The following is a 13,540-nucleotide window of genomic DNA, read 5'->3' as shown; positions in this document are numbered from 1 at the left end:
CTTTACATAAAATATCATAATTTGTCTTTATTAAGTTCTTCCATTCATCCCTTAAGGAGGTGCTCTATTATATGCTCTATCACAGAGAGGATCTTCAATATCACTAATTCTTGGAAACATGTAAATAGAGCTAACAGAACATCCCAACTATACACAAATATATCATAAGAAGATTTCAAAGGATAATTAGATTAACTATATATTATAGAGAGGATGGCCAAACACACATACAATAGATATAAAAACTATTTAAGAGTTCAATTTAACAATTTTTAAAATCATTTAATGTGAGAAATCATTAATCTCAAACATGATAGACACTTATCACTTTAATCATTCACGAAAATCATGCACACATATATCTACTATAAAATATACATTAATGTATAACATTCATCGATTTTCAACATTATTAATACTAGAAATAACTCACAAAAAGAGAATACATAACAAATCATTTACACAATGGAAGATAAAAAATAATTTCAATTACTCAACAAAGATTTGAGAAGTCACATAGTTCAATTTTATTTTAGGAATAATATAACTAAAAAGGATTACTTCTGGACTACACAAACAATTCTCAAGGTAAAAATAATATATCCTTCAAATGCTTAGAAAGCAATATAAGCGAAAATACAAAAGTGATCACAATGAGGATCAACCTAAATGTAAGAGGAGGATCATAATGAATGATATTTGCAAATCTTAACATTAGTTCGACCACAACGAGCAGTTACCTCACTGGACCTCCAAACCTTAAAATTTAGGTGTATCAGCTACTAGAACAAGAACACAATTACAAATGTCAGTAACAATCATCTCTATGATCATGCATATGCAATACATGGCTCATTGACAATACAAATTAAGCGATCAATCACAAATGTCAGCAACAATCATCTCTGTGACCAAACAGAGGCAATACAGGGCTTCCTGACAATATAAATCAACTATAATTCACAAGAGGTGCACATAACTCACCTTACAAATGATTGTAAAACTATAAACACCATCAATTTCTACGGGTGCACATGCCTCACCACACTGATAATCCAAAATCTCTTATAAACGTCAGTTTCAATAGGTGCACATACCTCATCACACTGATAAACGTCTCTTGTCTCCATATGGAAACAAACTAATGTCAATAAGAATATCAATTTTTAACAATCTTTAGAAACATCATGGTTTAAAAAATAGATAGCCATAATAGATGAACAAAATTATAAGTATCTATAGCAATAACAATGGCAAAAACAAATGAGTGATACAACACACTCACTGATCCAGAGATCAAGCAACCGCCAGTTACAGCCAAACCATAAGTTGACAATCTAAAATGATATAAAACGAGGTTCATACAACTCGCCCCAATAAACATCTCTGATTCAACAATAATAAGGTCAGGAGATCAAGAGAAATGATGCATCATTTGAAATTTTGCGATGGACAAAATCAATGCCATAAGGCCATAAATACTCACAAAAATAAATTTCCAAATAAGTGTGTTCATATACAATAGCCGATTTGAAAAGACAGTTTCAAATCAAATCCAAAAGGTAGATGAAAACTTAGAATAAATATAGTGCAATCATATGCATAACAATATATCAATCGATGGAATTATATGCAATACATGATGTTTCATGACAACTTTTACAAACTTGAATAAGCAAATAACAAGTTATATCCAATATAAGCACTCTACATAGAGGTGATAGAATTATGAAGTTTAATAACCCTTTAAAAGATCATAAATTCATCAATCAAGAAACAAGTGCACTAATCCCATCACATACAAAAGGTCAATAAATCTCATTAAAGAGACAAGAATACATATGATCTTAAGAAGTAACAAGAGTTTTTTCTCACAATGTAACACTTTCCAAAAAGCATAATATAAAATATTAATACACGAGAGAAACCACTAAAATAAACACATTTATTATATGATAACAAGTCATGCTTGTGCCATTCAATAAAGACTTCTTGAGGCATATACCTAAAAAAGGCCTTAATCTAACACATCATTTGAAAATAATCTTACTTAATAGAGCAATATAGCTCAAACATATATGAAATAACATATTCAAATGGTGATAGAAAGGCCTCCTTAGAAATAGATCATAATAAAAGTTTATGCTTGATCACATCACAATATATTAAAAATTCTAAAAATAGTTCATACATATGTTAAGGGACATTCAAATATGAATTTTAGTATTTTGCAAAATACATAATATTTTAAGAAGCTACCTATTCAACTTTAGTGGATAACAACACAAGTATTCAATCACGAACCAAGAATTCACCAATATTCAACTTGAGTGGATAACAACAAAGGTGTTCTAGAGAACACACTCACAAATCCCACAAAGAGGATACACATCATAAGGCACACAATGAATTTTATTCAATAAAATGAGTGTGCAAAAGCTCACATATCTTTGCAAAATATAATTTTTCACTACACATCCATAATCTAAGACGTATATTTCATATATCAAAACACAATAATTGGTACATACTTCAAAAATATTTATTTTTAACATTACTCCTTAAAAAAATATATTTTACCAAACATATGAAAATTGAAAAGCTAAAAATACATGCAGGAATGTGAAATCCTTGAATGCATTCCATTCATTAATACAAATCTTTTTCTAGACCCCGATGGCTTGCTCTGATACCATGTCACGAAATGGTACGGATTCCAATGCATTCCAAGATGAACTCAAATAATCCAAATATTATACATTGGATACAAACTTAAGAGCTAAAAAGACACATGTAAATGTGAATGAATAATTCTATTTGTAATGGACATTAAAAATACAAAGAGAAATTACATTGGTGAATGAATAACTCTATTCATAATGGATATTAAAAATACAAAGGGAAATTACATTGGTGAATGAATAACTCTATTCATAATGGATATTAAAAATACAAAAAGAAAATTACATTCAAACCTCACTACAAATACACTAAAAAATAACACACAAACTTAATACTACAGTACCCATCACTCTCTCAACCCTTACACATAGAACACATCCCTGTTTATAGAGGAGAAGGAGCCGTTTGTTTGACTTAGTCCCTATATATATAAAAGGATACATTAATCTTAACAGTGACTTCATTCATCTCGTATTAGGATGAAAACCTTTCTGGAGCCTTGTGATATGGTGGCTTATACCTTTCTGTGATAGTCAACTTTGGTGATAGCTCTTGGTATATGTGGACCTTCGACCGCTTTGTTAGGATGCCAGAACTTTATCACCCAGTCTTTGCATTCAACCCAGTGTTGTGAAAAGCGTTGAGGCGTAGCGAGGCGCTCCACAAAATCTGCGGCAAGGCGTAAAGCGTAAGCTTCAATTTTTTTTAACTTAAAAAAACTATCTAAAATTATAAATAACTAAAAAATTCTCTATTGATGAAGCAACAACCAACAAGAAATAAAAAATCTCAAATAAATACTGCAAAAATATGCGATTAACATGTAAAAATAACATTAATGCATTGACATTTTTATCAGTTGTTGCAGAAAAAACCATTGACATCATGATATCTTCAAAATATAGTCAATATTGGTGACTGGTATTTGTATGAGTTTAACACCAAAACAACAGCCTAGTAGAAGTGCCCACATCACATAGATTATATTAAATTTTTATACCAATGTAAAAAGTGTACAAAAGACACTGATACGTAGAAAAAATAATTGCTTGAGCGTCCCAAAATATTAGCAAATGGTCTGCCTCTGCTTATTTTTCTAAAATAACCATGTTTGATGTCACCATTTTCTATAGCTACTATTATCTTGTAATATAGGGATGGGAATGAGTCGAGCAGCCTGTGGCTTGTCCAATTCAGCTAATTTTAAGATCTCATAAAAGGGGCTCGATTAGCCAAGTCACGAGCTGATCGTGAAGGGTTGTCAAGCTGAGCATGTGCAAAGGGAGCACAACTTCGCGAGTCAATTCTTAAACATATATTATATATTTTTTTACAAGATTCTTATGTCATGCACAATGTCGTAGAGCATTTGAATGGAGTATGTGGTTTGAAAAGGGATGATCCAGCATGTCGATTCCTATTACTAACAATGCTAAAAGATACAATACTTTTCATATGAATCCAACTTGAGATCTACTTGTTGGCTCTGTTTGTCATGATTTCAAGCTCGGGTCAGCACCAACACCTGAGTCTGATCTCTAATTGGGGTTGACCCAAATGAACAAGGCTGAGCAGGCCAAGCTCGGCCTATGCAATCCTAACATGACCACCAAGATCACTCGACACTACTATGAATGGATACCAGCTCACTAACATTGTCCAGTTCGTTCAAAAACAATCAAAACCACCTGGTTCCTGCCAACACCTGATGGCAACAAAGACTTAGTAGACCACATAGTTGCATGGATTGACACGGGCAACTCAAGCAAGCTGGTTGCAAGTTGACAGCACAACAATCCGCCAAAATTAGCCTAAATCAGTCACATTTCACAGGAATTTGGTGTTCTGCTCCTGATTGAATTGCTCCAATTCGGAAAACCTCCTTTTCTGAGAGAGAGAGAGAGAGAGAGAGAGAGAGAGAGAGAGAGAGAGAGAGAGAGAGAGAGAGAGAGAGGAAACAACATCCCTGACCTCTGGGAGAGGGAGAGCGAGCGAGTGCAGTAGTGGAAGTGGTGGCGATGGTGGCAAAAGAGGAGCGTGAAGAGAGGGAGAGCAGGCGGGAGAACAGAGGGTAAATGCCTCGACTTGGTTAAAACTGATTAAAAAAACTCCTAATTTTTGGTCAAATGAGGGCTTTGACCCTCATTTGACTAAAACATTTGAGGCGTGTACGCCTTGGCTTGAGGTGCGCCTCTCCTCGAGGCGTGCGCCTCAAGGCGCATCAGGCGCATGCCTCAAGCCCCTCGCCTTGAGGCGAGGCGTGCTTTTTGCGCCTTGAGGCGCGTTTTTAATAACACTGATTCAACCCATGTCTGCCAACAGAATAATAGGAAGTTATGAAATTAGGATGCCACAACTTTATCACCCAGTCTTTCCATTCAACCCATGTTTACCAATGGAATAATAGGAAGTTATGTAATTAATCAAAATGATTTAGTCACTATTAATTGTATTGTTGTTAATTATGTGTGCTTTCCCATGAAGTGCTCCTCTAAAGCTTCCATAAATTTCTTGATTTAGATGTCCCCCCAAAAAAAAGAGAATATCTTTAAGTTCTAGATACAATCAAAAGCTGATAGTTGAAGAGAACGTGCTTGGAAGATGCTTTCAAGGTGTTGGGAAAGGCATGGTGTATGTTTGGAGATTCTGGCTCTTAATGACATTGTGGGCTTTGTGGAGGGAAAGAGACAAATCAGGTATTGAAAGTAGTAGTCGAATGCTACCTCCCACTCACTTCTTCTTTCAAGGAGGTTGAGAGGATGTGGCTGAGATTGGGTCATTCATGTATTGGGACTTGCCAGGTGGACCCACCCGTTAGATCCTAGTTCATGATTCTTTCCTTTGTTGCTTGACCTTTCCATCACTTTTCATCCTTCTTTTAATCAATGAAGTTTTTCTCTTCTTTCTTTCTAAAGCATATAGACACAAAATATGTAAAAATGAACAATTTTCCCCAAAAATTTGATATTGAATTTTAGGTTATTTGTCATTGGTTGGCTCCAAATCTTTGTGAATCCTCACAACCTATGACTTTTTTACGATTTTACAATGGTATACTGTGTTAACATTCTTTTTGTTTCATTTTTATTGTATTATTTTGTCATCAATGCAGCTGCCCTTTTGTGAAAGGTGGAAATTAATTGAGAAGGAAGTGATTGAACCACGAAATATTGAGCGCTGCACTCCTTCTCATTACAGATATGAGATGGAATCATTTCGTGTATGCTTATAAATCCACTTTGTCTACTTACATTTGTCCTGTTAAGATTTATCAATGTGTGTGCCATTAGCATGGATTTATATGTTTAGATGTGACAGGTCAGAAGAAAGCTGTTCTGGATGCTTTCGGCTGTTCAAAAACTTCTTATGGAGTTTATTCCTAACCTTTCCCATGATGCAGATGGTCTTATTTTTCAGGTACTTTTGCTTAGGATTGAGTGGTTTATGCCTTGTTTCTACGACATTGGGGCTCATTTCCCTTATGCAAGTAAAGAACATTGTTTTAACTTCATATATGGATATCTATTTTATTGTGCGTAGTATGGTGATGTTGGACAACACAAGGTTGACCTAAGTTTTGATGATGTATCCCTCTCTCTCATAAAATTTCACCACTTTATTCTAACCAATAACCAGCCATATAATGGCTGGAATGGTGTTTCTGAGATCAGACTGCATATCTCTACCATTTTCCTTCCCTGCTGTTGTAGGAATGGTTGGAAGATGAGGTTTTTTTTTTTGTTGTTGAGGTATGTTGCAGTGGAATCAATAAATTGGTCACTTTTTATTAAAAGGGATTTTGATTGAGATTGAACCAGGTTGACATCCTCATTCAAGGACGCTGCTGACATTGTTTGTGTTGGATTTTAACCCAGTTAATTCCATTATTCAAACAATGCCCAAGAATGTGAATCATTTTCATCTTATCTGGACCAAAATATTTTTAGTGACATTGATCAATTTAACTATTTCTTTAGAGTAGCATTGGATGGCAAGACAATATCTTATAGTCGTCCATTTGGGTGTATTGTGATGTCCTGGCCAACTTGAATACATTACTGGATTGCCAACTTTGTAATTCCATTCATTTTCCTGTTTATTATCATCTAATGACAATAATGCTATTAATATTAAAACCTGTTGGACATTCAGTACTTGAGCAATAATGACAGAATGTTCACACATGATGGCTTATGTAGGATATTCCTTGATAATTCTTGGACTTCTTGCCTTCTCTTTGCAAGCTTTTTGTTGAAAATATTGTCTTCCTGTGATTTATGTATTCTGAAGTCATAAGTAATCAACCTTATTATTTCTTCTGGTTTTATTGGTCAAAATCCCTTTGTATCTTTGTTTAGGAGAAGGCACGTGGGGAAGGATTTGGGACTTACAGAAGTGACTGGGAGGGTTTTGGCCTTTGTATGTTCATTGGAGAAGAGGCCTCCAGGATGCTCTGCTAGAGAGGCGTGTTTTATTTCTCTGACACGTAACTCCTCTCACTGTCTCTGAGAGCCATCTAAACAAATAGCACCATAAAAAACTTTATAGCTTCTAGAGTCAGTAGTGTGTTTTATTTCTTTTTCGTGTTTTTACTATAAAAAGCTCATGGTTGTGTCTATAATGTTCTTGTGCATTATTTCAATGGGTTTTTATTTAAACCTAAAAGGTAGACTTCTTTATACAAAAGTTGCTAGAGCAAGAAGCAGAATGGGGGCATTAGAAGCTGGAAGCAACAAATTGAACTTTTAGAGGGTTCTAGTAGTATGAAGCAGAAAGGAAGTGATGCAGGGAATCACTTGGGAAGTGAAATAGTATGTGTGTGGAGTGATGTGGACGCTAGGAGACTAAGTAGAGATAAATAAGAAATAAAGGAAATCAATATATTAATCATAAACTATATTAAAAAATTACTAGAGTAAGATTCAAGATTTCTAAGTAAATATCAAGAATTGTGATCCGTAGTAGTATGAATTTTTGGTTCCTACTCATCTGAATGTGTGTTGCTTCCTTCTTCAGCTTTGGGTTCCCTACTGTGCCTAAGTGCTTCCTTCAACATTTGATGTAACTTTATGCTTGCACTATTCTGTGCTTGTTGTTAGTGCTTATGCAGTAGTTTTTCAAGCTGAGCTTTTAGAAGCTGTCGATATGATAATGTGAATTTCCTTGGGATAGAAGATGTTGCTTATTGCTGAGCTTTCCATTGCGGCAGCAGCAAAATGATGTGAAATTCATCAACATGCTTTAGTATTTGGTTCACAGAGCTTCTTGCAACACTTTCATGATAGTAATTATTCGTCATGTGTGAAACATTTGGGTTCTCTTCAAGGCACTGAGCAGTCACTTTTTCAGCCATGGTGTTGCCGTCTGTTTTTCGTCTAGAGTAATGAGTTGCTGGCTGTTGACCAGGTGCCCAGCAACTGTGGCCACAGCAGTTCACTGGAGTTTAGTGTTGCAGGTCACAGCAAAAAGAAGTGAATTCTGTGATTTTTGTTTCCAAGAAAGGGTTGCAAGCATGATCAAACCAGGACCATACCCTGTATGCCTTCTGGGAGCATATGCCTCCTATCGATCCCGTATACATATCATTGTTTTTCATGTGTATGGTGCTTACTAGGTTCCTGTGCATTGTAGACAAGTCTTTGTGATAGAAAATGGATTTCTAATGATGTCACATAGCCACATAGGTATTAGTGCAGGTGTGAGGCACAACACAGGATGGTCATATCATAATCACATTTTAATGAGTAGAAAATGCCATTTTTTTTCATTTTTTTGGCAGATTAAGCCCTACAGATGTGATCTACACTGTTTGTTTTGTATGAAACAGGTTTTGGATCATGTGATTAAAACACAATTAAACCCTACGTATGTGATCTACATGGTTTGTTTAATAGGAATCAGGTTTTGGATCATGTAATTATAACATGTAGAAAACACGATCCAAGGTGCGCTCCATGGCAAACTGGCCATGCTGCGAGAGAGAGAGAGAGAGAGAGAGAGAGAGAGAGAGAGAGAGGAATGCATTCATTAGAACCCATCAAAAAATCACAGCTGTGGTGTATGCCATTTTTTTGGGTTGAATTGATTTAAAAAAATAATTTAATATTTTGGTTTCAAGTCTTAATGTGATATGAACGATTGATTTTTGGTCTCTAAGAAACACATCTGAGAATGAAAAAATATCATATCTAATTTTGATCAACACATTTAAATGTTCAGATTGAGCAAAAACACATGCAATGCAACCATAAGTTTTTGCAGTGGTCCTGACAACAGTCCTAACTGAAACTGGTCCTAATCAGTGCATTCCACACACACACACACACACACACACACACACACACACACACACATATATATATATATATATATATATATATATATATATATATATATATATATAGAGAGAGAGAGAGAGAGAGAGAGAGAGAGAGAGAGAACCGCACAGTTGTGCTACATCATACAAAATCCTTTGCATTTAAAGCTAGGGCTGGGAAACAAGCGAGCGACTTGTCTCGTAAAGAGCTCGTTCGAACTCATAAAATAGGCTTGGCAAGCCGAATATGAACAATAGGTACTTGGCTTGGCTCAACTCGTATAAGCGCTTGTTAGATAGTAAGAAGTATAATTTTAGATATATTTTACATATTTACATGTACTTTTTGTAGTCCTGTTTCTTCCAGCTGTAAAACATTTTGAAGAAATGGAAAAAGGAAGAGTTGAGAAGATATCAAGATCAGATGAGAAGAGGAGTAAGGGGTAAGGGAGAAGAACACCCTTTCATTTTATTCATCGAATGAGAGCTGCATTTTTCATTTGAGAAATACATTACAATACAAAGGCCTTCTCAATCAACTCCAACATTCTGTGGTCAAACCTGATAGAGGACAAATATGACCTTATTCTACATAACAGTAATCTATAAATGTCTAGGTAACAATGGGTGCTTTTTGATCCCATTCCTTGGCTAAAACTGCCTGGATCATAAAATGGATAAAATGGACTGTTTAGGTTCAAAATCCAGTCGACCCATACCCAAAAGTACCCAGTACCAGCATCCATGTTGAGTCGGTATGATAACGGGTATGGGGGCTTGATAGAAGTGCCTGTGTTACACATGTTTCTATTCTTTTGATTCTGACAAACTTTTGCTTACAGCATATTTGTTGTGGTTTTATTTTGATTCAATATTGTTCCCCAGCAATAAATATAATTGTAAAGCCTAGACGTTGAGACTGGATTTATGTTTGACTTTGTCACAAAGCATACACTTTGTTAAGTGTTTCTGATCTCCTATCTCTCTCTCTCTATATATATATATATATATATATATATAGACTATAGTGTGTGTGTGTACTTATATATGTATGTATCTATCTACATTGACAGTTTCTTCTTCCTGTTAGGGATGGGATGATCCATATGTACCCCGCACTCATGAAGGACTTCTAAAGTGGAAATATGCTCATATGAACTCTGTGGATTTCCTCTTTGAGGTTCTATATTTACTTTACTGTGTTTAATTTGTTGTTGATATTTTTTCAAAATCTCTCTTGTCATATATAGCTATGGTTTTCCATCTTGTGGTTTTAATGTGTTGAGTGTTGTTAGTCTGGAGATGAAGATCATCATGGACTTTATCTTTTTGACAAAGGGAGGAAGAGACAATTGGAAGGGGCTCGTGTTGTATTTAAAGGTGATTCTCTAACTCATGCTGATTTCTGCAAGAACTCCCTTTCTTTCTCTTTCATATCCTGGACATCTCTCTCTCTCTCTCACACACACACCTGTCTAAATTTTGTTATATCTCAATTTTGTGGAGCAATATAACTTGGAACAAGGTCTAATTTGAGTTTGCTCATTAAGATTGGACGTTCGCTGGCTGTTCAGTTAGTTCAGCATTGCTAATCATATAGTTATTATTGTGAGATTCCTATGGTTACCAGAAGCTGTCTAGGGTCTCAATAAATGTGCTTCCCAAAGAAGCGTGCTTCAAAAGCATGAAATTATATGCTTCCGAACCCTTATGGCCCTATTGGACCCTGCAGAAAAGGTGGAGTGCACTACCATGCCACGTGGTCCACCACTTTTCCACTACATCCTTTTATTTCACGTGCTGCGGCCTGCATGAATGTCCTTGTTTTAAGGGAAGCAACAGTCCGTGTCTGCTTTAGCTGCTGTTGCTTCTATGTTGCTTTCTACTTGCTTGCATTTCTGTTTAGAAAGCTGAAGAGCACGTCTGCTTTAGCGGCTGTTGCTTTCTATGTGCTTGAACTAGCCGCTATCCACTCTGATTTCCATGTCATCTCCCACATACTTCCCTTGATGCTTCCTAAGCATTTCAAGCTGCACAAAAATTAAGGAATCTCTTGGACATCCTTTTCCCACTTTTTTATCATTTCACATCCATTTCTTGCATCTGCAATGATGGATTAACATATATATATAAGTCTGCAAAGTGAAGCTTCATTTGTGGGTGTTTTTTTCTGGTGTCAATGCTGGATATCAAATCTTAGTGGGCATTATTCAGCTAAATTAGTCTGCGCCCTTTAAATGCCAGCATTGCTCCAAGTGCTTAATCTGCTAATATTATTTTGGTATTTGGATTTAACTTCAGGATTGCTTTTTGAACACTTTTCTCATGCTGGCTGGTCTGGAATGTCTATGCTGGTGATGAAACCCACTCAGGACGTCATCATCCTATGGATTTGATGTATCCAATTGTATCGACATTTTCACTTAATTTAGTTACCTTTTCAGTTGGGAAGTAAGACATAAACTCAATGCCTGTGTTTATTTTGTCAACCCCTGGCAGTGTTATCAGTATTGTAGCATATCAACGATACAGTATGTTGTATCACAATATCGGCTTTTATCTCAAATACGATAACCACAAAAGAATCGTTATATTATGGGTATCAGGTTGTACCATACAAATTGATTCTTTTTTGGCAGACAGAAAAGTGCTGACTGACCTTTTGGGTTACTTTGATCCTATTTTCATTCCCCAAACCCTATTTACACCTCTTGTGTTTTTGGATTAGATCACCTCATAAAAATAGGGATTTGCCCAAAACCTAGCCCTAGATGCCTTTCTTTACCTCTAAGCCAACCGAGCTCTAAGAAGTTAAGGTATTTTGTGCAAGATCCTCTGTGATTGAAGATAGTGGAGGGGCTCTAAAGTGCTTAATCGCCGATAAGGCCCCATTTTTTGATGTTTCTGAAGGGTTTTTTGTGTGTTTTCAACGTTTCAAGGTAATGACTACATCAAAAGACCTGGCGTGAGAGCATTGTGTTCTCATTTATGAGGCTAAGATGCTAGACTTTAAACTTGTTGATTGTTCGAGTGGCTCTTAATAATAAGCATTTTGTTTTCTTAGTTGTTAGGTGTTGTTCAGCATGTTCTACTAGTGCATGTCCATGTCTAATTGATGTCAATTCTTAAATTTGATTCCCTTTTTTCCTATTGAGATATTTTATTTTTTATTTTTTATTTTTTTTCATTCTTTATTTTTAATCGAGCACCTGCATCGTTGGCCAGTTCTATTTAGGTTTTGGTACGTTTCTTACATTGATCCTTGGGCCAGCTCTAGCGTTTTGTTACTATTCTTGCGTTATTTTTGTTTCTTTCTTTATTATATATAAAACAAGCCCAATAAAAAGCGTGCATTCTTAACAAAACTTTATTATATATAAATAAGCCCAATAAAAAGAACACATTGTTGACAAAGCTTCATCATGCAGAGTGTGAAGATGTCTTGCAATACTCTGGACAGATTATTGAGTGTGCGTGGAATCCTCATGAGATGTGCTGGGAGTACATGCGGGTCAGAGTGGACAAGACAACTCCAAATGCTTGGAATACATATGTAAAGGTAATCTTGTATTTCTGGCTCTTTTTTACTGGTTTTAACCTGTAGGATTGCTGAGTGGCATTTCAAAACCGCAGGTTAAGAGAAGCATTGAGGACAACATAACACAGGAAGTTTTACTTAACGAGATAGAAGAGATAATAAGGCTGCCAATGTATGCTGATAGAATAGCTAGGGAAAGCCAAGCCCACCATCACCATTCACATTCTGTAAGGCGCAGGTGATTTTTACCATGAATAGTTTAGTCTATTGGCAGTCGTACACCTGACAACAGACACCTTGTAAAGAAGTAATTTAGTCCTGTTAGTTTCTCTGCGCCCCATGGCTTGGTTGGATGCTTTGCTTCCGTGCAGATTATTCATTTATTGCCATGTGTTAATCGGGAAGTTAAGGTCGCCTTGTAAATCTACCAATCTTGATATAGTTTTAAAAAATATCACCTTGTAAGTCATAAATTTCTCTGTTGTAATCTAGTTTCGGAATCAAAGATCACGGTGTAATCTAGCTTCAGAAGTACTGTGATTTGGTTTCTTCAATTGTGCTTCATTTCTCTGGTCTTATAGCGTGGACTCTCTCTCTCTCTCTCTCTCTCTCTCTCTCTCTCTCTCTCTCTCTCTCTGCATCCGGGACTGGTACAGAAACAAGTTACGGTTTGGCTTGTAGGTTGTTGCTTCTTGAGGATATACTCCTGCTGAAATGTTGGCTACGTTACCTGCTTTTGAAGTCCTTGTTTTATTGGTTTTTGTTTTGATTGTGTGGAGCATTTTTTGAATTTTTGTTCTGTACCGCAAACATCAAATACATATACAAGTTTTGTCCTTGAAGTTTATGAGGTGGTATACCATGTGGTAAGCGGGGTCCTGGCCTAGCTGAAGGCCCAGGTTCGAATCCCTCATGGGGCTTAAGAGATATCTGGTAAGGGTCTGCCTAACCCCAGCTCGCCTTTCAAAAATAAAAAACATGGCATGTCCAATTCAATCTGACCT

General features: G+C 36.0%; 1 protein-coding gene across 2 annotated transcripts in view; it reads left to right on the top strand.

Annotated features, from left to right (window-relative positions):
- Positions 1 to 13,090, top strand: part of LOC149838355 (uncharacterized) — an 85,855-nt gene extending 72,765 nt beyond the window's left edge. Inside the window, exons 13-18 of one of the 2 annotated variants that reach the window (XM_090006541.1) lie at positions 5,795 to 5,902; positions 6,001 to 6,099; positions 10,089 to 10,178; positions 10,294 to 10,378; positions 12,427 to 12,557; positions 12,632 to 13,090. In XM_090006541.1, coding sequence (XP_089862667.1) covers positions 5,795 to 5,902; positions 6,001 to 6,099; positions 10,089 to 10,178; positions 10,294 to 10,378; positions 12,427 to 12,557; positions 12,632 to 12,778 — 660 coding nt within the window. In that variant the 3' untranslated portion in view covers positions 12,779 to 13,090. Of the gene's footprint in view, positions 1 to 5,794; positions 5,903 to 6,000; positions 6,100 to 10,088; positions 10,179 to 10,293; positions 10,379 to 11,299; positions 11,533 to 12,426; positions 12,558 to 12,631 lie in introns of those variants that run through there. The other variant, XM_090006542.1, reaches the window with a different exon arrangement.
- Positions 13,091 to 13,540: the final 450 nt, after the last annotated feature.

The sequence above is a fragment of the Nuphar pumila genome, chromosome 5 (genome assembly GCF_984573655.1).
Source record: "Nuphar pumila chromosome 5, dmNupPumi1.hap1.1, whole genome shotgun sequence".
Lineage (NCBI taxonomy): Eukaryota > Viridiplantae > Streptophyta > Magnoliopsida > Nymphaeales > Nymphaeaceae > Nuphar > Nuphar pumila.
Note: the sequence above shows the minus strand (reverse complement) of the source record. Positions and strands in the feature narration are given on the sequence as shown.